This window comes from Toxorhynchites rutilus, chromosome 1, assembly GCF_029784135.1.
Source record: "Toxorhynchites rutilus septentrionalis strain SRP chromosome 1, ASM2978413v1, whole genome shotgun sequence".
Classification (NCBI taxonomy): domain Eukaryota; kingdom Metazoa; phylum Arthropoda; class Insecta; order Diptera; family Culicidae; genus Toxorhynchites; species Toxorhynchites rutilus.
The window spans coordinates 172,362,426-172,385,104 of record NC_073744.1 but is presented as its reverse complement, the minus strand read 5'-3'; the positions used below and the strand labels follow the sequence as shown (position 1 = coordinate 172,385,104).

Sequence of the window (22,679 nt, the reverse complement as noted above, 5' to 3'; positions counted from 1 at the left end):
CCCGTTTACATCTATTTTCGCGTGAATAAATCCGTCTATAGCTATAGATCTCCCTAATGTAAACCTGCCATTAGACTACCGAATGAATTGATCAGGAATCTCAGTCACCTATCGGTTTAGTTCATTGGTACCGTAAACGGGGTGACTGATAATTGTTTTGATCTTTGTTGAATATTCCAAAAATATTTTGACTGTATTTCTAAATCATTCGAAGCGCTCAAAATTTTGTAGATGTGTGAAACGACTTACATCACGTAAGGGGGCAAATATGGACTGCACAAAAACTATTTATGGGTCTTTTCGTTAACCCTTTCCCGTACAAAATCGAGTCTCACTCGTGGTGTACTTGGATAACATAGGCGCTGGAACGCTCAGCAGAGTAGTGAATTAACTTGATGTGTGACGTATTAAATAAAACGGGAAGGGGTTAATGATGTGAAATTGAACGAAATTAACCCCACCCGGTTAACCGGTTATCATACACGATTTTGTCTCTTAACCCTTTCCCGTACAGCATCGAGTCTCACTCGTGGGTACTTGAATAACATAGGGCGCTAGAACGCTCAGCAGGCTAGTGAAATCACTTGATGTGTGACGCAATAAATAATACGGGAAGGGGTTAACAGCAAAACCATCGTTCTCTACAACCTTTTTATGGTCAGTCCACAATTTTTAACCATCATGATCTAAAACAATAATTATCAAGCACTGCACATTCTGTTTTGAAGTGATTTTAGAACAAATCTAGCTAGAGTTATTATTTGAACTAAAGTTAAACAATTATTTCCCTACCTAGAACGCAAGATATACCCATGTGTTTCAACATCTAAAAGAGCAGGTCATACGACTAACGGTAATATTCGGTGGTATCAACGGTAATATTAGTTTGCGAAACATAAGGTTTGATTCAGATAGAATCCGGAATCACTATTTATTTTATAGCAGCAGTCATAGTAGGCGTTTCTGAGATGTTCCGACAGCAAATTGCTGGGATAATCTGTATCTTTTGGCGGTAAAAAGTCCACGTTGATCCGTTTTGTTTTGGAAAAGTTGTGCAGTATGGAAGCACAACTAAAATCAGATACTAAAATCATTGTTGAAGATACCTTTGCACTGGTTCACTTATTAAAACAAGTCTACTTGAAGTTGTGAGCTTAACAATCCGGAATTTACTTTATAACTTTGAACTTATATTTCATTGATTGACAAACGGATGCTGCATGCTAGTACATGCGAATATAGTGAATGCTTATACACGACTAACTTCTAATCTGAGTCGACTGTATCTTTATCGGCTTTGAAGCGGAAACAGTGAGTAATCGGGAGAGTGATGAAACTAATTTGAATTCACCACTGTTATTGCTCTTCGTCCCCGGGGTCACTAAACGCGAGTTAGTGAACTTTCAGTGGATTCCGTTTTATAGCAAATAATTTTGCTAACTTCAACAATCATGAAATCGCTGAAGGTGGCTTCATCGATCGTGTATGATGTGCTGAAACGTTTCCGTTAACGTACATCTGTTATTTGGATGAATCAGGGGATGCGTCTCAGTGGAACTCACGATCGGAAGCTAAGGTTGAAGGTAACGATTAAGGCAAAAACCCGGGGCTTTCGGACTATGACATAGCCAAAAAACACAACTCTAACCAATGTACAATCCGGAGAATCCATATGCGAGACGGTTATCGCAATTTACGTGCCTGCAAACAATCAAACAGGGCGCTGATGCAGAATCTGGTGGCCAAAAGACGCGCTCGAAAGCTGTACAACAAGGATTTGACGAAGTACAAAGGATGCATGCTGAAGGATGACGAAACGGACGTGAAGATGGATTTTGGACAGCTCCCAGGCCTGAAACCCCGTAACGCCACTGCCAGAGGAGATGTTCCCAGCAAATTTAATTTCGTTAATTTTGCCAGAAGCTCTTGGTGTGGCAAAGGATTTACTGCTTTGGACAGAAAATCAAGGTTCTCGTCTAGGATTGGGCGATCTTTAGAAAAAGATCGATCTTGACGAATCGATTTTCTAAACGGCGTAGGGATCGATTTACTGATTAAATCTGTATCAGAGAATCGATCCTTGCTAAATCAATCTTCGAAAAAATGAATGCCCTTTTCCATTTTTTACTATTCTACACAAGTGTCGTCTTTTCTTTAAACATGAAATGAACATTTCATATTTCTATTCAAATATCAGAGGCATTTTATTTAGATTATCAGCATGAAGTTAACAAAAAAATCTTGAAAGTCATTCATCTTGTACCGTCATAGAATCAGCTCTCTAACCGCTCTACAATTTGTTCTTTGACACCCAACTTCTATCTTTCTTAATTTGGCTGCAATATCGGTGTAAACAATTCCAGGTAAAAATTCAAGCAAAATCTTCACAAATCACGATGTTTACCCCACTGTACATGAAATAGCCACTTAAATTATACCTTGACGTTGAAAGGTTACATTTCTTCTTGAGATAATTCATATTTGAAATATTAAAAAAAATATTTCTTTTTTCAAACTGTATATAAAACTAGCTGACCCGGCAAACGTTGTTCTGCCATATAATGTATTCCAAGAGAATAATTTGGGTGGTAAAAATAACGAATATATTTCAAGAGAGTTTGTATGTTATCGTTCAGATCTGTAAAATTGATCTAAATGATGATTTTCACAGGGAAACATATGCGTACTTCTTATTTTCGATTTTTCCCTTTTTATTTTAAATATCCTTCTTATATATAAAAATATGCATAGTCAATTTTTTCGAATTTTTCTAATCATCTCAAATATCTTCCAAAGTACTCTATCATTGTAATTTGGGTGAAGATCAGGGATGGTAAAAAATCACACTCAACGATCAATGAATAAGTATATCCCTCTAGTCGGATGTTTTTAAATCACCCCCAGCAGGCGATGCTCTTTTATTCTTCATATGTACACAGAGAGAATACTTGGAACGGTGAGCTACCAAGATCTCAAAAAAGCAATATGAAAGCGGAAACCCCACTGCTTGCACTCTCGAAGCATTACTTCTACTACTCAAGTTTTATCGTGAGCCACAAGCCACAAACGATTAATCCCATTCCATAGAGCGGACGATGAGTTCTTGATCGGAAAGTGTAACAAGAGACGATCAACTGAAATCTTACGACACTCATCGAGGGATTTTTAATTCTCTATTGCACAGACCGCAGTGAGTGGCTGACTCAGTCTCGTGTCGATTTTATTTTGCTGTCGTCTCCCGCCCGATAAACAGCAGACGGGTAATGGATGCAATTGATTTATTTTATTACCAGCAGATTTGGGCGAATCTCATCCCGCCCAAAATCGTTTTATAGATTCCAATAATTCTGAACATTCACATTTCTCTCCAAATAATTTTTCCAATAGTAATTCAATTAGTGACTTCACGAAACACCTTTCGAATTCGATTGAATTTCAGACCCTTTTTTATTTTGTAGATAAAACGGATCACATATTTGATTAATTCAATTCTGTGTGGTTACGTTCTTCGTTGTGAATAAATGTAATGAATTAGTATGGACGTATGTTATTCATATATCGTGGACTTCCGACATATGTGGCAGTAGATTTATCGAACGACTAATGTTTTTTTTATATCCCTTCAGACTTGTTGCATCTCTCAAGTGTACATACTGCTTTGACCGCAGATTTGCATGGTTGAATCTGGTTAATTTCAGGTATTCAGTCTTCATATTGTCGAATGAATACTGTTGGAACAATAGGTATCGCAGCAAATGATTATCAACATCCTACCTTATCATCAAACGGTATGCGAAGAATTTCAGTGAACTGACGGCATTGGAATATATGCTTTGTGAGGACCACACAATTATTATCAGAGCGAATAAACGTCCGACTGGAAGTCATGAACATCAATTCAATGTGCCCAAGATAAATTTATCCTTTGAAGGTCATTAACCTTTCTAAAGATGATCAGATGGAATATATTCCAATGTCGTCTGGAATAACCTGTCCAACACCTTATGATCGTAATATTGTTTTTGCTATTATTCTGATGTTTCATAACACGGCACTCTATTGATTATTCGCCGAAAATGAATAAAAAATATCCTTGAAGTTAGCCTACGGTTTTAGTAGCAGTGCAATATGGTGAGCCAGTCTCAGGATAAGAAAACATTTAAAAATAAAGCTTTTTTTTTTTGAATATATCGATAGTAAAACAAAACGACAAAAAAATTCTCAGCTTTGTGATAGCAGATAATCATTATCCATTTGAGTTGTATGAGTATTCCCCCCCCACAAACTGTGGATAGTCTATCTGCATACAAATTATGTAGAGTTCCACAATCCAAAAAAATTATGAGCAAATATTTACGTGCTTACACAAAAAACACATGTTGACATATTTGCGCTAATTTATGTTTTTTGATTAATTCAAGGTAATCAAGGTCTTTTCTAGCCACCAGTTTACTCGGGCCCGAAAAAAGAGGTCTGTATTTGAGCTGGCGGAAAAATATATTTCGCAAGACCACGAGTTCGATGTCGTAATAACCTTGGCCAATGACGCATTTACATTAAATCATAAAATTAGTGATTTGAGGGGGATTATTGTTTGTAGTCTCTTGTAGATTAATTTAAACACCATCTGAGAAATCCTCTGTGAAACATGAAACATTAAAGTCGTCCTATCTGCTGTAGCGCATTTTTTTATTTTACCCCGTTTCATCGAAGTAAACGCACTCGGAAAGGAAAATTGAACGCCCGGACGAGAGAGCGAGAATCGTAAAGCGTACGTCATAGAGACACTCATTCCCATGGAGCAAATTCTTGTTAGGAGTTGAAAACAAAACGAGGAAGGAGAGTAACTCAATTATTCGAACTAGTTTCAGTCTAGCAATGCTTTGGTCAACTCAGAGTTACCAAGAGAAAATCATTTGGTTATGATGGGTGAGGATTAATAGTTAGTCGCAGTTTGCACAGATTGCGATCTGTGCAGTTTGCGATTAATCGTAAATCACATCATGCTCCCTTGTTTTCCATCCTTGGTGAAGACAAACTCACAAAAAATATGGACGACGTAGATCTGATCAGCCGTTCTCCCGTGATGATGTATACGTACGTGGGAAAAAGTCTCTTTTATATATAAAGATTGTATATAATCGAATCACATATAATCGAGTCTGTATATAATCGAGTCCGACCTGTAATACCATAAGGCGTTCAAATTATGAAGTGAAGTGCATATAACCTTGCATACAAATCATTCAGTTTTCACCGTGAAGTGAAGTTCGTGATCAGGCCCATAATTTCTCTTTGAAGAAAATCTTTAAAAAACAAAAACATTTTGATAATTTGAACGCCTAATGGTATAATTAGCAACTCATGGGTTGTCCACCTCTGATCATGGTTTGTCCGGTTTTAGAAATCACCATTTTTGAATGAAAAAAACAAAATAATCAAATTTTCAAGTAGATGTTGCATTTCTCGTTGTTCGAGTTTACTGTCATATTGATCCATTCATAATTTTGAATATTGCCATTTCTTGGGCATTTTAAAGGAGAACGTGGCTCAACACAGAGAAACCTTATTTGGATACCATGAACAAACTGCATGGCATCAAGCGGCTGGCATCGTAATCATGTGGACAAACCAGTGCATCCGACAAATCATGATCAGATATATAAATAGGTGCACCCGTGGCCGAGTGCTTGGCGTCTCACATTATCATGCCGGGTGTACGGGTTCGATTCCCGTTCTGGCCGGGGGATTTTTCGACAAAGAAATTTCGTTCGACTTGCACTGTGGTCACGCGTATTCTAGAGCTTGCCCCTCGGAATACATTCAAGGCGTGTTATTTGGTTTAAGAAATTTAACAAAAGTATTAGTAAATGACGCTAGTTAATGTATACGTTGAGACGGCAAAAGTTCCACAGGGGACGTTAACGCCATTCAAGAAAGAAAAAGATATATAAATCTGATACAAATGGTGTGCAAGCATGTGTACGATATTTGTAAGTGTTATAATCCAGAAGAGGTCTGAATATGTACCAAATAATCATCTGGTGATTGATCAAAAGTTAGCTCAAATGAGGGGCGCATTGATACCAATAGAAGGTGGATTTTATAAACTTTTAAAACATGTAAATCCTTAAAAATATCCTATAAAACGACAGTAAATCATGACAAAAACAATTTTATTTATATGTGTGGAAACATTTGTACACCATTCGAGAAAGTGGACAAACCTAAGATCATATTTTCGACAGGACAAACCAACATCACTTAACCTATAGCTGTCTCTCTCGTTTGATCCACGACAGCGCCCCCCAATTCCAGGTTACACTACTCTTCGAAAGCCTCCTAAATGCGATGGCCAGAAATGTGAAACCACCGAAAAATTTCAAGTGTTTGCAAACTTGAGAATCAATTTGAAAACATGATCAAAGGGAAAAACGTGCATCTTTGCGAAATTTCGTTGTAGGTATGCCACGCGAACCGCTCATCGGCGAATGGAAGCAAGAAATAATCACATAGATGGATTTACAATTTTATTATGTTTTAAATATGTTTTTATTAATTCATTGAAACAGTTTCTGTAGCATAATATTGTTTTGGATGTATGAAAATTCGTATCGCCCGATAGCGATGCTGTTTTGTCTTGATGGATAGAATGAAACAAGCGACATGCCCTCGAATATAGAATTTGAATTTGGGAATCGATAAAGTTACATTTAGAAATTCAATGAAATTAAGATCTCCTTTGGAACGAAATAGTAAAAGCCTCCTATTATGCTCTTTTTTGCAGATTAAAAACTCCGTCAGCTCTCGTATGCCGGTCAACCGAAAGCTCGAACAGGACGACATGGAAGGCGTGGACGAGAAGGAATGGGAGGAGTAAAACCAACAAACCACTGTATAATACGCTAAACCTAAAGACTATGGGAACTAGTAGCCGATACGTTATAAGTAAAGGAAAATCTTTCTTACACACATTTTATACACATCTAACAAGCATGACAAAGCTGAAACCCATGACCACCACCACATCATCATAAACTGGAAAGTCAAATATTTTAAACTGTAGCAGCATCAGCAGCAAATCACCATCCCATCTCTCGACCCTCTAGCATAGACTGTTTGAATGTGACAAATCCAACCAACTGCCAATCAAAAGATGACTTTACTGACCAAAAAGCACTGCTCTTTCGTTGATATTACTTGTAGGCAGAAAACCGATTGACTTGCCTCTTTTTATATCAGACACCATAAGATATGAGGCCAACATTTGTAGAACGATTCGACTTCGGTGAAGCTTTAAATTTTGTCAAGCCCACGCCCGCGTTAAGACACGTGACTAAACACACATACAGGAAGCTAGTCAAATGAGAATGCTCAAACCAATCTGCTGTAAGTGTAATGCTAATTATAGGAACGGTACCACATGCGCGTGTGTATCTCTCCACCTAGGCTAAATGGGAAGGGAAGTCGATAATTTGATGGTGGGCTGTGATTCGGCGAATGCACAAATTCTTACCGGAATGGACGGTATGCGGAGAAAAGGGAGAAAGCTCTAGATTGTGTTACGGCTGAACACGAATGAATGATAAGATGTGGGACGATACCTTAAATATGGCAATATTACTGACTGGAGGAAACGTAGTAGGCGTGAAAAAAAATTGCGCTGCATATTTATTTTCCACACAACAAAACAGTTAATTGAAATATTGTGATGATTTCTTATTTAAATTTAAATATTTAAGAATTGGGTATTGTTTATGTTTTTAACCAGTGCAGAAATTTATGTGTGCCATCGCTAATTCTGATTGTGCTTGTAATCTTACCGTCGAGGATCAAATAGGTACATTTTTATGGACAAAAATCAATTTTGATTTCAGTGTTTACAAACCACAAAACGAAGATTTCAGCTTTTTTCGATAGGTATAATGTATACACGTTTCGTACGCTATTCTATTTAATTCAGGAAACAAGCATTTGTGTCTGCATTTATTACCGTAACATCATATTGAGTGATCTCTGTCCCACTTAAAATTAAAACACAGTAATTATTTACAATACACACCGATGCGTGTGTATTGACGGTTCGAGCGAATCTAATTAAAAACATAACTGTATTTGTATCAAGTATTGTACAATTATTGGATCATTATTATATAGATATTATAGCGAGTCAACTAAAAGTAAAAAAAAAACTAGGTAAAATTCTCTATCACGTATATCAAACATGATTTGATTTTTCATTCAACAACATTTATGATTGTGCTCGCTCTAATGGGCATATTAGCTTTTGCGAGACGATAGCTGTGACGCTACTGGGGGCGTGGATGGGGTCCACCAGGACGCAGGAACGCATGAACGGAACGGTGTGTGCTCTGGGAACGTGACAAAAGCACAGCATTTTTTACAAGGACATAAACAGTAACAAAACAATAAGTATATATACAATATCATATGTACGTTGCTTAACGCAAAAATATGAGAAGATAAATATACAATTAATAATGAAACATGACGAGTTGGGCGATTTATTGTGAAAGAAACGTCTATGTAACCATGAGTTCAACATCGGTCCAGCACCAACAACGCAAAATGGGTGGGTTATATCTATGATATAATCGCAAGGTTAGTGTAGAGCTACCGTTGATTTAGTAATTATGTGTTTGTAATGATTAAATTATTGATTAAATAAAACAATTTCCGAATTCAATTAAATATAACATTTTTAGTTTAACACGTACCCGCCGGCGCTGTAATTCATAATCCTCGTCATCTTGCGGCTGCGCTAAAGTCCCCTCGGTCTGGAAAATCGAAAAAATCGGATTTTTATTTTTTGCCTTTTTGGGAAGCTTATCAGCCTCAGAAATGTTGTTCTAAAAAGATTTTTCGATATTTGATTTCGCTGGAAAGTTACAGCCAAATGTATGAAGCCACACCAGGGGATATAGTATTGCTGTACGAATTTTTAAACGCGTTTTTCTCGAAACCATGTTTTCCCAACTGGTCGTATCGATATCTCAGGATTTACCCGACCGATTCGGCTGAAATTTTTTATCAGCATGTCGAAATGAGTTATCTAAAGCGTTGCATAGCTGTCTTTTGATATCTAGTTTTTTTCGATTTCTTATGAGCTTCTAAACTGCGATTTTTTATTAAAAAAATAATTGTCAACAAAAATGGCAGCCATTTTGGCAATTTTCGATTTTTCAAAAACTCCTATATAACGCTTTAGGTATTGTCCTAAAGTTCCAGAATATTCATTGAGTTTCGTCCTGCGACACCCCGTTGCTTCAGAACCGATACCACCAGCAAGGTATCGATTTTCAGATAGCATCTACGTATCCAGCTGTTAACAGCGTAACAATCATTATTCGTGCACTCAAAAAATTGAAAATACATCTTTAAATATACCTTAAACAATAACCAAAATACCCGAACACTTTACTTTGGGGCTGATTCTGATGCGCGAATGTGAAGTGACAGCTCGGAAAAATTGCCTCACTCAATTCCCGAAGGCGGCTGTGGTGAGATTTTTACCTTGAGTGAACTCTCATGAACACTCACTCAATTCCCGTGGGCGATTGCAGTGGAAAAACATGCCATTTTGTGACTTTTGAAGTCGTATCCTCATTCGTTATCGACTAGTACCAGCAATGGTAGCCAAAAATATAATTAGGCATTTCCAAAGGATTTGAACGATCTCTAATAATTCGCCGTTCCAAACGGGCAATAGCTACTGCAGATTCAAAGATGAATTCATCATCTACTTTATGAAAATTACCGGAAAAAAATAGGCAATTTCGAATGCAATCCAGTTAAACTGTGAATTTTGAAATGATTTATATTTATTATTAACATGTAGACAGTTCAAGTATTTGGTATGCTATTACTAATGACGAGAATATACATCTTCTGCAGCCGCTATAACGCGGTACAAATTTAAATTGAAAGTTTACAATAGTTGACCCTAACTGATACGAGAAACTCAATTCAGCATACCGTTTCCTTTCTCCAAAAACACAAATCAGACTTTCAAAAATTACGAAAAGCTACTTAAGTAGTTAAAAACCGTATATGTTTAATCAACTTCTTCCATGTGTGGGGCATCCTCGGTGTCATCCACTAGTGGAGGAGCATCTTCATCAGTAGTTGCGGATGGAGTATCTGTGCTTATCCATTTCAAGACCCAGCTTGACCATAAGGTAGATGCGAGATGCGTGCTCACCGGGCTCATCCAGTGAGAATCCAAACGATAACAGCGCAGTTTCGGACAGTGGAATTACAAGATTCTTGACAGCTCTATCACTTTTATCGGCTAATTGTCTGTGAACAAAATTTAACTTCTAAATTTATTTGAATGCGATAATAAATATATCTTACCTTGATGACTTTTATGTGAGGCGACTATAACATTAATGTTCACTGTAATGTTATAAAGAATAGTCAACCTTCCGATAAACTTTTAGCAATAATTACGCTAAAATCAGCACCGGACACTAAGTCAAAAAACGAATGCGGAATCAAAACACGGATACGAAATCAAAACAATTGAAATAACATACACTCATATTAATGCAAAGGGACTATGCAAAAACAGATTTGAAAATATATTTTTATTTGTTTTCTTATGCCAGAGATATTATTTTTCATCAATTATAATAAGAGGAAAACATTTATAAAGATGAACGAAATTATTTCCTGTACATATTTGTAACAAGGAATGAAAATTTTTAAAATAAAAGAAATATATATTCATGAAACACATTAAATACATAGAGCCTTTGCAAAAAACACAAGCTTTGACATATATTTCAATGAACACTGCACCATTTGTAATTCATTGAGTATTTTACTCCAAAATGAACCTCTCAAGTCAGGGCAATCGCCTTCGGCGATACGGTGACCTGGGTCATGTGACTTTGAGGAGTTCATTGTTGTCACATTCCATTCGCGCTGGAGAATCAGGCCCTTTATTCATAACATCCGAAAAAAAAATCACGAAAGTTTACGATCTTCCACACAGGGGTCCCCCCTTAATGCTTTTTGCTCTATCGAACGGTACCTATTCCAGGCAGTGTTTGCCGACTGAACATTTTTCTGAATTATTCACCTTCGTTTGTTCAAATATGATCTTGCAGAAGACATTTTCCCCAGTGGCTTTCGTTTGTTGTTACATGCTAGACATAGTGATCCCTGATAATCGTTCGATTAATCGATTAATCGAATACTTCCTACAGAAATCGATTATTAATCGAACGAATACTGAACCAAGATGTATAGAAGTATTACTAAGGTGAGTCCGTATCTTCAGTAAGTTAGCGAGGGGAGTGGTGAGTAGCGAGGAGTGTGAGAGGGGATTGTTTACAAGAAAAAGGCGGGAGGGGGATAGCTGATTCGTATGTGCATATATACTGTCATAAGCGTTTGAATTTCTGTATCTTTCAATTTTCAACGCGTTTGATTTTAACGAAAATAAACATTTCTGGGCGTTTAACATTTTCATTTACGTGTTGTGCCTGGTGCTTGGGTGTTCATTTTTATAATTCAGTTTTACAAGCACTGATTTACGAGGTAAGTTGTTCAATATTCTAAGATGTACACTATTTGAAAAGCTTGTTTTCTTCATAGATGGCTTACTGTGCTGGTCATGGTTGCGGAACAACACGTTCGCAAAACAATAGAACAGCGCGAACTCGTCCAAATATACGCCCAACATCCTTCATCACAGTTCATAGCCGTTTCATGATCACGAGGTACACCAAGCTTAGTTTTATTGCCAACAGACCTTAGTTCATTAGGCAGAAGATTAGGTCCAGAGAGCCAGCTAACATCATCGAATTCAACGCACTACAGGCATGGAGAACAATTTAGTTCTGGTAAATCGAAGCTATTTGACATTTTCCTACAATGTAAGTACTAATCATCTTTTGTACACATTTTGTAGATGACACACATCACACCGTTCAGCTCTTTCCAATGCATCGGTTTTGCTGAATAAACTCAACCACCTATCGTATATGCTACAAGTAAAATACTTCACTACTTACCAAGGAAGACACAGATTTTTGTGTTTTAAATTCCATCTCTATTTCAATAAACCTGTTATATCTGTTCCAGTTGGAGCGTCTGATAGAATAAAAATCTTTTTGTAAGTATTGAGGTTGGTAAACTGAGTTAATTTTAGATTTTTTTCTACTTGCAGTAGGAGCAGCGGAAATCTCGTCAAGACAACATCTGGACAACATGAATTGTTCATCGCTGCTTTATGAACACGAGCCACACAGCTCGGTTTCATTGCCAACGAGCCGCAGTTCATGATGCAGACCATTGAAGACCCAGCTAGCATCATGCATTTTAGACGGGAAAACACAATCTAGTTTATGTAAATTAAAGCTCTTCGACATTTTCCCTACTTTTCCTACAATGTAAGCGCTAATTGTAATACATATTGTAGATGCCGCTAGTTTCATTACTTTCGAACCAGACATCGTTGCCAATGATCGTATCGCAACACGATGGCAAAGCAGCAGGTTCATCCAACCCTCAACCGTAGCGTGTACTTCAACAAATTTCCCAAGAGGCTCTCATGCTGCAACAAAGAATCAACGTGCAAATACCCTGCTAACATAAACAAATTCGACGCACTTTTTCTTCTGTGAAAGCTTTGAATCACTGCGACTACTAGTTTGATCTATTGTGATGATTCAAGGCACTTATATAAAATGTAAATTGTCGCTATTCGATATTGCCTTCCAATTTAAGCATTAATCATTTTTTAAAAATATTTTGTAGCTAACGCATGTTTCTTGCTACCGAATCTGAGCTGCATCCACCGCACAACCACAAGATATACATCAACAAGTTCGCCAAGTAATGATAATGTTTATCGATGAATCAACTGTAACAGTCAAATTTTACACAAGCAACTTCAGGCATTTCAGATAGAAAAGATAATCTTGATAAGTTAAGTCAGCTATCCGATACTACAATCCAATATTAGTACTAATCAGTTTTTGAAAACATTTTGTAGATACAAATCAACAAGGGTCGCCAATTGTCACGCAACATGTTTAAATAGTGATACAGTAGATGCACCCACCTGAGCAACATTATACACCTCAGTACATTTTCCAAAAAGCAGTCGGGTTCATTAATAATTAAAATACAAGGATTGTCACGATTGGTCATTCCGCCACGCACAACAGCATAACAGCTGTTCTCATTTTTTTTATTTAATGATATATTTATGTTTTTCTTTTTTTTTTGTATATTTTTCTTAAATTATGTACATTTTTATTGCCTGTTAAGACCATGGCGCATCAACTTATGAATGACAATGTAAAGGTAATAAATTAATATAGTTAGAAAACTACGATCAGTTCGTACAACAGAATATAAAATACTAAATTATTTAAAAAATAAAAACTATTCCTCGAAGAAAACATAACTTTTTTTATTGTTCATTTAGTCAATCACGATCAATGTATTTCGATTGAGTTTATCGATCGGATAGTATGGATATGGTACAGGGATACGACGGAGGAAACATCATTAAACGGCATCTGACATCGGCGTTTCTCAAGCACCACATTGTGCATGTTGTCCAAGTCTTTGAAAAATTCGATAGTGTCCACATCTGATGAATATAAATGCGTTATGGCACTAACCGCATGGCAACATTGTGCGATCACCGCTCCCTTATGCCATGTCTTGGCGATTTCACTTTTAACTACAACATACTGGACAAGTCTTGAAGCGTTGGACATTCTTTTTTAGTTTATTACTAACCAATCGATCAATGTATTTATTTATTAATATAATTATGTTTATTTATCTATGATGTTTCGCAAAATACTGGAATATATCAACATGTTGTTTATATATATTTTTTTTACTTTAATTTGTGTGTGTAAAATTTGGACAGTGCATATGTCTGCTCTTTTCCATCTAAACAGCAGCTCAATTATATTTTTGTTCATACCACTAATTGTGTATATAGTCGTGGATAGGTAGGTTTTTCGCTTCCCAGTGATTACACATGTAGTCTCCTTCATAGTCATCAGCATCACTTCCAGAAAGTCTGGAAGGATCTCCTGTGGCATGTAACCCAGCATGCCGCACATTCTATGCCGGCGATAAGCGCAGAGCCACTTGAAATTGGACAATTTCACGATGTCATTGTACGTCAGTGGAATTTTCTCCGGTTTCAGAACGCGATGAAGACAATTGTTTAGGTAGGAATGAATAGTTCAGAGCATCCGCACTCAATGAATATATTTTCTCGCTTTTTTCTCCTCAAACACAGTTGTTTCCAATAATTGTGTAAGCTGCGTCATTATTTGCGCATCCATTCGGAATGAAACGCATATCCGCGGAGGTTTGGACGGATCTGTGGACGATTTTATTTACTAACTTTGTAACATCAGATACAATCGATACCGTACCCGTAGCAAGGTTTTCTTCATCTGTTTTCTGAGTACCAGTTTGGCCGCAGCTTGTCGTAGAGACTGAGTCTGAGTGATATCTAGAATAACAGTCACGCCGAGAGTAAATTTCTTGAATTTTTTCACAGACAATAAGGAGGATAACACTCTTTCCTTAAGTTTACTTCAAGTGAAATCGGCTCCATAGTGGTCCAGCTGATTTATGCTGGTATTTATGGTGCTGCTGTTGTAGATACCGAATTGCTAATCTGTCCAGACTGTGCCTTTAAAATTATTATCCATATTTTTTCCTGCAATTATATTATTAGTCGGAGTCTTAACAATGTCGTTATTGTTAATTGATAAATTTCTCGAACAGTAAATAAGAATAATAAGAAATTTATGGTATTATTAGAATGATAGTGACTCAAGAATAATGATATCAAATTTAGAATATCGGTTGAAACTTTACAGTTTCGAACTCACATTTCGCTGTTTTACACTATTCGAAGGTGAAGATAGACATTGTGATATTGATAAGCGATCCACGACTGAAAAAATAAATGGAATGGTGAACGCGAAAATAAGAAGTAAAAAAATCTTACTTGACTGGATTTGTATCAACGGACTTTATGTTCGTCGAATGTGCTGGAAATGAGCCTGCATTCGCATGTCATACTGAATGACCCTTTCGGTAGGGCGGCTGGTATCGAAGCTAGAGTGTTGTTCATGTTTGTATTACATGGAGCCACGATCAAATTTTCTTTCATCATTACTGTTTCTACTTCTCCAATAGCACCAACTTAGTTTCTTCGTTGCAGAGTTCTTCCCGAAGTTTTCTCAAACGTTTCAGTTTCCAAACTTCTGCGACTGTTAATTATGATAGGATACACTGGTCATCCTCATATTTGGACAGTCCTGTGGCTGGGGCAGCTCGGTTCAGAGATGCAACACCCGTCTTCTGGGGATCGGAAAGGTACTGCCACATGTAGGTGGTGAGGTCACGGAGGGTGGAAGTGCCGGTGTAATCCAATCCAAAATTGTCCATTTAAACACGCAGATACCGAGCCGTTACGGGGATTATTGCAAATCGGTAGAAGCTGCAAATAGATGCACCACTCGTTGTGGACCCAGGTATAGAAACGAATATGAAGATGCCTGCAGGGCAAACAAATGTAAACATTATAAACCTTCACGAAGATGGCCAATAGCTACTTACTTCAACCGGGATTATTTCTTCAATTTCCAGTGAATCTGCTTCTCTATTCATGCTTGTGTCGTCGTGGACCGAAAAAGCCAGAATAAAAAAAATAAAGTTCAACGAGATCAATTTATTCTCACTGAAGAGACGTCTGTAATGCAAATGGCCGTATCGTATGGCAATTTGCTTATAAAAAGCGTATTGTGTTTTGTTTGTAAACAGAGCACAGTAGATTTCAAGATGGCGGCAGAGTGGTTTTAGCAGATTGGCCCACCTAGTAGTAATACTTCTATACATCTTGTACTGAACAACCAATAATCGAAGCGAACGTATAATTTACGTCGATTAATCGATCCAAGCCCAGAGCAAAAAAAACCAGATATATGCCCAGGTCGGAATCAAATGTTTAGACGAAAGTTCTTTATATGCGAGTAGTGACTTCGGAAGAACTTTCGACAAGTTAATAGAATTTCGAGCAAACAGAGATGGAAAATAATGCTCACATTTGTTGGGATTGGTGCTTTCAAACAATCTGGCGTTTAGCTGAGAAGACCATGAACTGGTAGAAATTGGCAGTTCCTGTCGTTACAATTCACTACCTGCAAAAGTGCAATACAGTGTATCAATACCTGTGATACTAACTCTGTACACTTAGCTGGTTTACTGTTAAATTAATAAATAAAAACAGAAAATAATCTACAGAGAGCAGCTCGATGTAAATTTTCGATAAGATAAGATAAGATAAGGTTCTCATTGTTATCGAATAATTTTTTGGGGTTATTTTTCGCTATATGAGTGTTTTACCATCACTTCTCTTCCAATGTATCGAATCAGCGGTGAAGTTTTATCATTTTTACTCCAGAAATATTTATGAAAACAAAATACTAATCAAGTCGTGTAAGACGGACACTCCACCGACTAAAGATGAACATTTCGTTTTTGAAACAAACTGATTATCTCCTCCTTCTTTGTTTAACAGATGCCCACTAACTACGTTTGCAAGTGCAACCAGATATCATGGACGAATAAGCAGAGCGGTTTTTAAAACCTCATCCGAATTTGTCATTCCGAATGCCGGAAGCTATTTTGGACATGGAAAAATGATACAAATTGCAAGCCTTTTAGGTGATTTTAGTCTAGCCTTTTTGTTCGATCATTTTTAAAGCCTATTTGAAGACCACCAAAACTTATCAAGTACATGAACTTGAATTTTCAGATAGTGGTCATCTTTCCCACCTCAGGTGTCCGTCTTTCCCGCCAAGTGTCCGTCTTTCCCGACTCAATCTTTTTCTAAAAAAAAGTCGGACAAATTCATTTTGCAAAATTTCAGCCTCAAAGACCAATTTTATTATAAAAAGAGACCTAGACTATCAATTTGAGGTGTAATAGCTATATATTTTTTGTGAAGTAAAATAAATCAACGTTTACTTAAGGTATCCGTCTTTACCATCCTTCCCCTATATTCTGCTTTGACGGGACATTCATTGATCGCTAGGTTATTCCACAAATCAGCTAACGATTCCCCTGCATACTAAAAATGTTTTATTTCCAATTCCGGGTCCCTTGTTTCGAGTTTTTATCCATGAGAGATCCCTCATGATCACGAGGACGTATTTAACCTGCCGGAAAAAGAGACAATCCTACTCAGTTGAATGCACTGCGTGCTGAAGAATTTGTAGCAACTAATATTGCATCAAAATTCAATTGATTAAAATAATAGATCGAAAATATCTATGACCTTTTTAAAACGAGGGTTCTCGTCTGGTCCTCCATCCACATTTATAATGGTTACTGGCTTGATTATTCTTCGGTACCGAATAATCTCGAATTCAGGCAGCATACATACATACTTTGAAAATCGATCCCATGAGGTATTGTGTTCGAAGAACAGTGTCTTCCTGAACAAACTGCAACGTATATTGGAACACTGCATAGAACAACTTCAGCAAAATCGAGGTGCCCTAACTTTATTTTGCATCCTGCGATAACAGACGGAATATCATGGCTTGTTTTCCAGCCATGACAAAATCATGATTCGGTAGATTAACGCAATATTCGAGATGCATTAAGCGGTGCCTGCTTACTGCCCATTAAAGCACGTGTTGTATCATTTTGGCTCAGGAAACACACCTCTTTTGGTCTCAGAATCGAAGCTAGGGGCGCGTGAATTTATTCAGGAATAAAAATGGAATTTTGTTACGTAACGATCACGGCTACCCCCTCTCTCCCTTTGTCACATTAAGTAACGAAACCTCGACCCCCCTCCCATCCCCTACTCGCGTTGCACGACGCCTCATTGGCGCTCCCCTAAACTCGTAAACGAAGCTCAATGCTGTCAACACGAATTGAGCTTTCTTTACGAGTTTAGGGGAACGTAAAAGATAATAATTGATTTTCAGGCGGGATGAACACTTTTTTGTTTCCAGATGGCTTCCTAACAAATGAGAAATATCTAACTGTCTAACTAATTATTTCTCTCAGTATGACGATTAATCGATTAATCGATTATTTGAGGCGATTAATCGTATCGAATTACAAACTGCTGAAAAGTATTCGATTAGTGGATGAACGATTAATTTCAAAAATCGGGTATCACTAGCTACACAATGGGGGTTATTCTGGGAGTCATGTCGGTAAAAGTAAGATTTTTCAAGACAAGTTTAGGTAGAAAAAGTGGTCAAAACTTCCGAAAAAAAATCTGGTTTGACAGGCGATTTGCATCCGTGAGCAGAAAAGCGAAACATTCGAGAACCAAGCCATTTATAAAAGGGATATTCGCTTGTTATCGTAAAAAAACTCTCGTGGTTTTTTATGAAGGAGTTTGTTCCAAGATGTTCTGAATAGACCTCCTTTCAGGGGAAACGACTTAGGAATCAATTATTCTAATACAAATTCAATCAGATCGGTTCCAAATTTATTATTGTGCGTCTATTCCCTAACTGGACACGACGGCTAGAAATAGTCGCGCTTCAAACGGTCGTAAAAATATTGGCGTTTACTGTTGACAGATAAATATGTCAAGAATGACAAATATGATTATCGTGTTTGCTTATTATTTTGCGAGTATTTTCGTGAAATTTAAAGATTGTATGAGAAAATCAATTCCTGTAAACGTACATTGGGCCAATATCAATACAAAATATCATTGCTTGTACGGCTACTACTTCCTGGGATTATCACGATCACATATCAATACAAGCTACAAGAAGATCAATTCAACCATTGGTTCCTGGATCGTGGATTATGAACTAGAAGGAACAAAAACTTTCAGCAAACGGCATAGAACCTTTCGGAAGTTAGATGTACAAAAACGAATATGTTTGATAATCCTGTTCCCGAACAATCCTATCTCTTATCTCAACGAAGCTCTTCAACAGTACGCCCTGCTGTATGGGGTCTCAATCAGCCCATCCCCAATTTTTCGAATATTTTATGGACATCGTAATGTTATTGATTCAATCAATGGATCCCAATCAAATCATCTCTTGTTTCTTTGACGATGTTGTCTTTGCAAATAAAGAGATCTGGTTCAACCAAAAATACGGAATTATTTAATGTTTAGAGAAAATTTTTACGAAAACCAAGTGCCTCTGGGTAGGCTGGCAAAGTAGAGAGTATGGAAACAGAGGACATTGCATTGTTTTTAGTTTGTATTTTTGATATTTGAAATAAAGTTGAAGGGGTGATCAGTGAGGTTTCTCCATGAATTCAATCACCCCTCGTAAAAAGCGACGAATCAAATAGGAAGCTGAAATGACCTCAGAATCCAATAGTCAAGTAAATTCACAATAAGTTAAACATAAACATAAAACATACATAACATATAATACAACATACATACATAAAAACCAACAATAACCTATAAACAAAAATGAAACAACTTCATGTTATATAGAATATTTGTATGTATACATACAAAATGTTTTTGTTGCTTAAGTTATTGTCTCGCGAATATTTTTTCACTTCTGTGCAAAAGGAATGTTTGAACCAATCCTCAAAAGTTTTTTGCCGTTATAACGAGACATTTTAGGCCGTAAATCGAAAACGTGCCATAATTGAAGAGGGCCGTTATAGCGAAATGTCGTATAAAGAGCGGCCGTATAGCGAGGTATGGGTGTACAAACAAACGATCCAAGTAGAATCACAAATCTTAGCAATTCCGAAAGGCAGGATGTGGAATCAGGAAAATATGACCAAAAAAGAGTTCAGACCGGGGAAAACTGTTAGAGAGAGATGAGTGTCATATTGTCAAAAAGCTTCAAATACAACGATGAGTTGCTTGTAAATTCGAGCCGAACTTAAGTTGGACGCTTTAGTTCCGGTGGTTTGGCGACCATTCAAACGTTCCCAAGACATTATGCGATCAAAAATGGTTGATGCATCACGTTTGTTACCTCGGCACAAAGAAGCAAGGCTAGTATTCGCACGCCGAAACATGTCTCAAGATTGGAAAAAGGTATGAGTTCTTTAGTGTTCGTATCATTTTGAAAAGACGTTTATCCGAAAAATGAATCATTTTAAACTATCACTCTTACAATAAAATAAATCAATTCTGAAATTGAAACGCATGTTTTAGAAGTATTACAGTTCTTATCGAAGCAATAATATCAACATACGTTAATAAAACAGCTGCCGTGTCGTGTTTCACAATTTTCAGGTAATATTTCGATCGTTACCAATCACGTAACTCTTTCTTCATCCTCATTTGGTAGCAAAAACACAAAACGAAGTTTCAATATATGACTAAGGGGCTGTCCACATACCACGGGGGTAAGAAAATGTCCACGGAGAGGGGGAGGGGGTATAGACTGAGTCCACGTGGACAGGAAGATTTTTTTTTTAATATAACCATAGATTAAAAATTAAATTAAGAAACACATATTGAAGAATTTCTCTGTATTTATCAATAAACGGATTGAGCCGCCTGAGAGTGCTGCCCAGTCAAACGTTCATATATTTTTTCTCATACCATTGATCCTCTTCAGTGAAATCTGTATTATAAAAGCATCTGACGTGAATGACCAAACTATTTCCTTTGATCGAACTTTCATAGTTACGGTGTATAGATCCTCATTAGGGTGGCAGCCATGTCAAATTTCAAAAACCGACCATGTACATTTTGTTTATTGGCCCAAAAAAAACGTTTGCTCAATCGGACATGAGTTAGGGGTACCTCAAAGCGCTTAAAGTTTTGATTTTTTGATCCTCAAAAATCTTACAAGGGGGGAGTAAAGGAAGATTAGAAAATCGATTTTTTTAACGATGCCAAATGACTTCTCGATCTCGAATAAAAATTTTTGGCCGAAAATCGACCTTTTGGGCCTAGCCTGAGAGGCAATGAAGGTGTGGAAAAAAATAATTGTGGAATTTAAAGAACCGACCATCTACATTTCGTTTATTAACCCAAAAAGTTTATTAGTCCCAAAAGGTCAATTTTAAGCCAAAATTTTTTTTAGAGATGACGCCAGATCTCGTTTCATGCATTTTTGAGTCATTTGGTATCAAAAATGAATTTTCGATTTTCCAAATTTTCTTTACCTTGGAAGATTTTCGAGGATCTAAAAATCAAAGCTTTGAGCGCTTTGAGGAACCCCTAAATCATGTCCGATTGAGCTGAAACTTTGCACAGGTCATTATAATATAATTATACATTATAATAATATAATTTATAACTATAATTTTCTATACATTTTGTAATATCTCGAGAACAGTTAGTTAGGATAATTATGTCTGTATAATTTTTCATACAGAATTGCGTGTAAAATTATTTTTCCATTGTATTTTCATTTCATCAATTTCTAGAAATGAATCCATGCACTAATAGTCATCTTAAAACAATTGAGCGAGTGTTCTGATAAAAATATACATGCAATTAGGTAGCTGATTCGGAATATTCTGGGAGGTGATGGAGGATCATATTTGATGGAAAACTCCTACGCATATGGTCAACTCTCAAGAAGGATATTGCTGAACTTTTCTTAGGCCTAATTTTATGTCTTCAATTGACTCTCATTTAGAAAGCACGCTACTTAGAATAATTATACTGTTCTTTCGAAAGATAAGGAAATTGTGCGTAGAATGCTACTTAGACACTCAATGCAGAATGGTCAATAAGCAATTGAAAAAATATACATATTGAAAATATTTTTAATACGCTATTAGTACTCTCTGAAAATTCCCCGAACTATTGCGGAAAAGGTTTCGTATTACGCTGGCGACTAAAAGTGAATCGAGTGTGTAAATAAACCGACTGTGACCGATCGTATTCCGAAGTGGGCAAAGAACTACACTCGACGAAAAAATACAGAAGCAAAATGCGACATCGAAAGTTTTGAGTGATTTTTGAAACGTTGTAGCTCTGTTATAACATAATGCATTCGTCAAAGCAAAAAATGGACCTTGTATAACATATTTTCAAGTTTGCGATGGGTAGATTTGACTATCGATTTGCTGTGCGTTCATTATTTCATTAAATATTCTCAATTCAAAATTAAAGGAGAATTTTTCGTTCGATAGAGAATACCTCTGTAGTAAATATTTTTACTGAAACTTTCTATGAATCAAATGGAAGCGAAATAACCAGGTTGGTCGAAATGTTATTGGGAATACATTTTCAAAATCTATAGAAGCTTTGAAGGCAAACCAAAAACGCTTTATTTTTTCTTGAAATTATTTCTAATTGATAAAAAAATAATCTCTGTATATAAAATTGTTCTGTTCGTTACAAAAACTCGAAAAGTTCGGCACTGATGGAAGAAAAAAGGATAACATCGTGCTTTTTCAGTCCACGTGGTATGTGGACTGCCCCTAATATATTAAATGTTAGTAAGTTAATCCCCCGTGTGTCTTAAGGTGGCTGTACACTGTTTGCCCGGAGGTCAAATATTTGATATTTTTTGACAGATAAGGTTTGATTTGATATTTGTACAAACACTATTTTGTTTGCCACTCTTCAATTTTAAACAGTAGTAAACAATATCAAACACCGAACATGGAAAAAAATCAACTGAAATATCCGAGGTAACCTAACCATGTACCGACAGGTTCGAAGAACAGAC

At 36.7% G+C, this 22,679-nt stretch overlaps 1 protein-coding gene and 1 long non-coding RNA gene across 17 annotated transcripts in view; both read left to right on the top strand.

Moving 5' to 3' along the window:
* Nucleotides 1–8,507, top strand: part of LOC129763483 (coronin-7) — a 45,957-nt gene extending 37,450 nt beyond the window's left edge. For all 13 annotated transcript variants that reach the window (XM_055762594.1, XM_055762593.1, XM_055762591.1 and 10 more), the window contains one exon: nucleotides 6,788–8,507. In XM_055762594.1, the coding sequence (XP_055618569.1) occupies nucleotides 6,788–6,880 (93 nt within the window). In that variant the 3' untranslated portion in view covers nucleotides 6,881–8,507. The remainder of the gene's footprint in view (nucleotides 1–6,787) is intronic.
* Nucleotides 8,508–10,922: 2,415 nt separating this feature from the next.
* LOC129761934 (uncharacterized) lies at nucleotides 10,923–13,427 on the top strand. 4 transcript variants are annotated; one of them, XR_008740509.1, is made up of 8 exons: nucleotides 10,923–11,055; nucleotides 11,136–11,290; nucleotides 11,546–11,568; nucleotides 11,626–11,873; nucleotides 11,942–12,023; nucleotides 12,200–12,379; nucleotides 12,452–12,721; nucleotides 12,790–13,427. It is a non-coding gene; the product is annotated as an uncharacterized LOC129761934 (long non-coding RNA). The 4 variants fall into 4 exon arrangements; XR_008740508.1 differs by having other exon boundaries at nucleotides 11,942–12,145; XR_008740510.1 differs by having other exon boundaries at nucleotides 11,942–12,379; nucleotides 12,790–12,960; nucleotides 13,028–13,427.
* The last annotated feature ends 9,252 nt before the right edge of the window (nucleotides 13,428–22,679 follow it).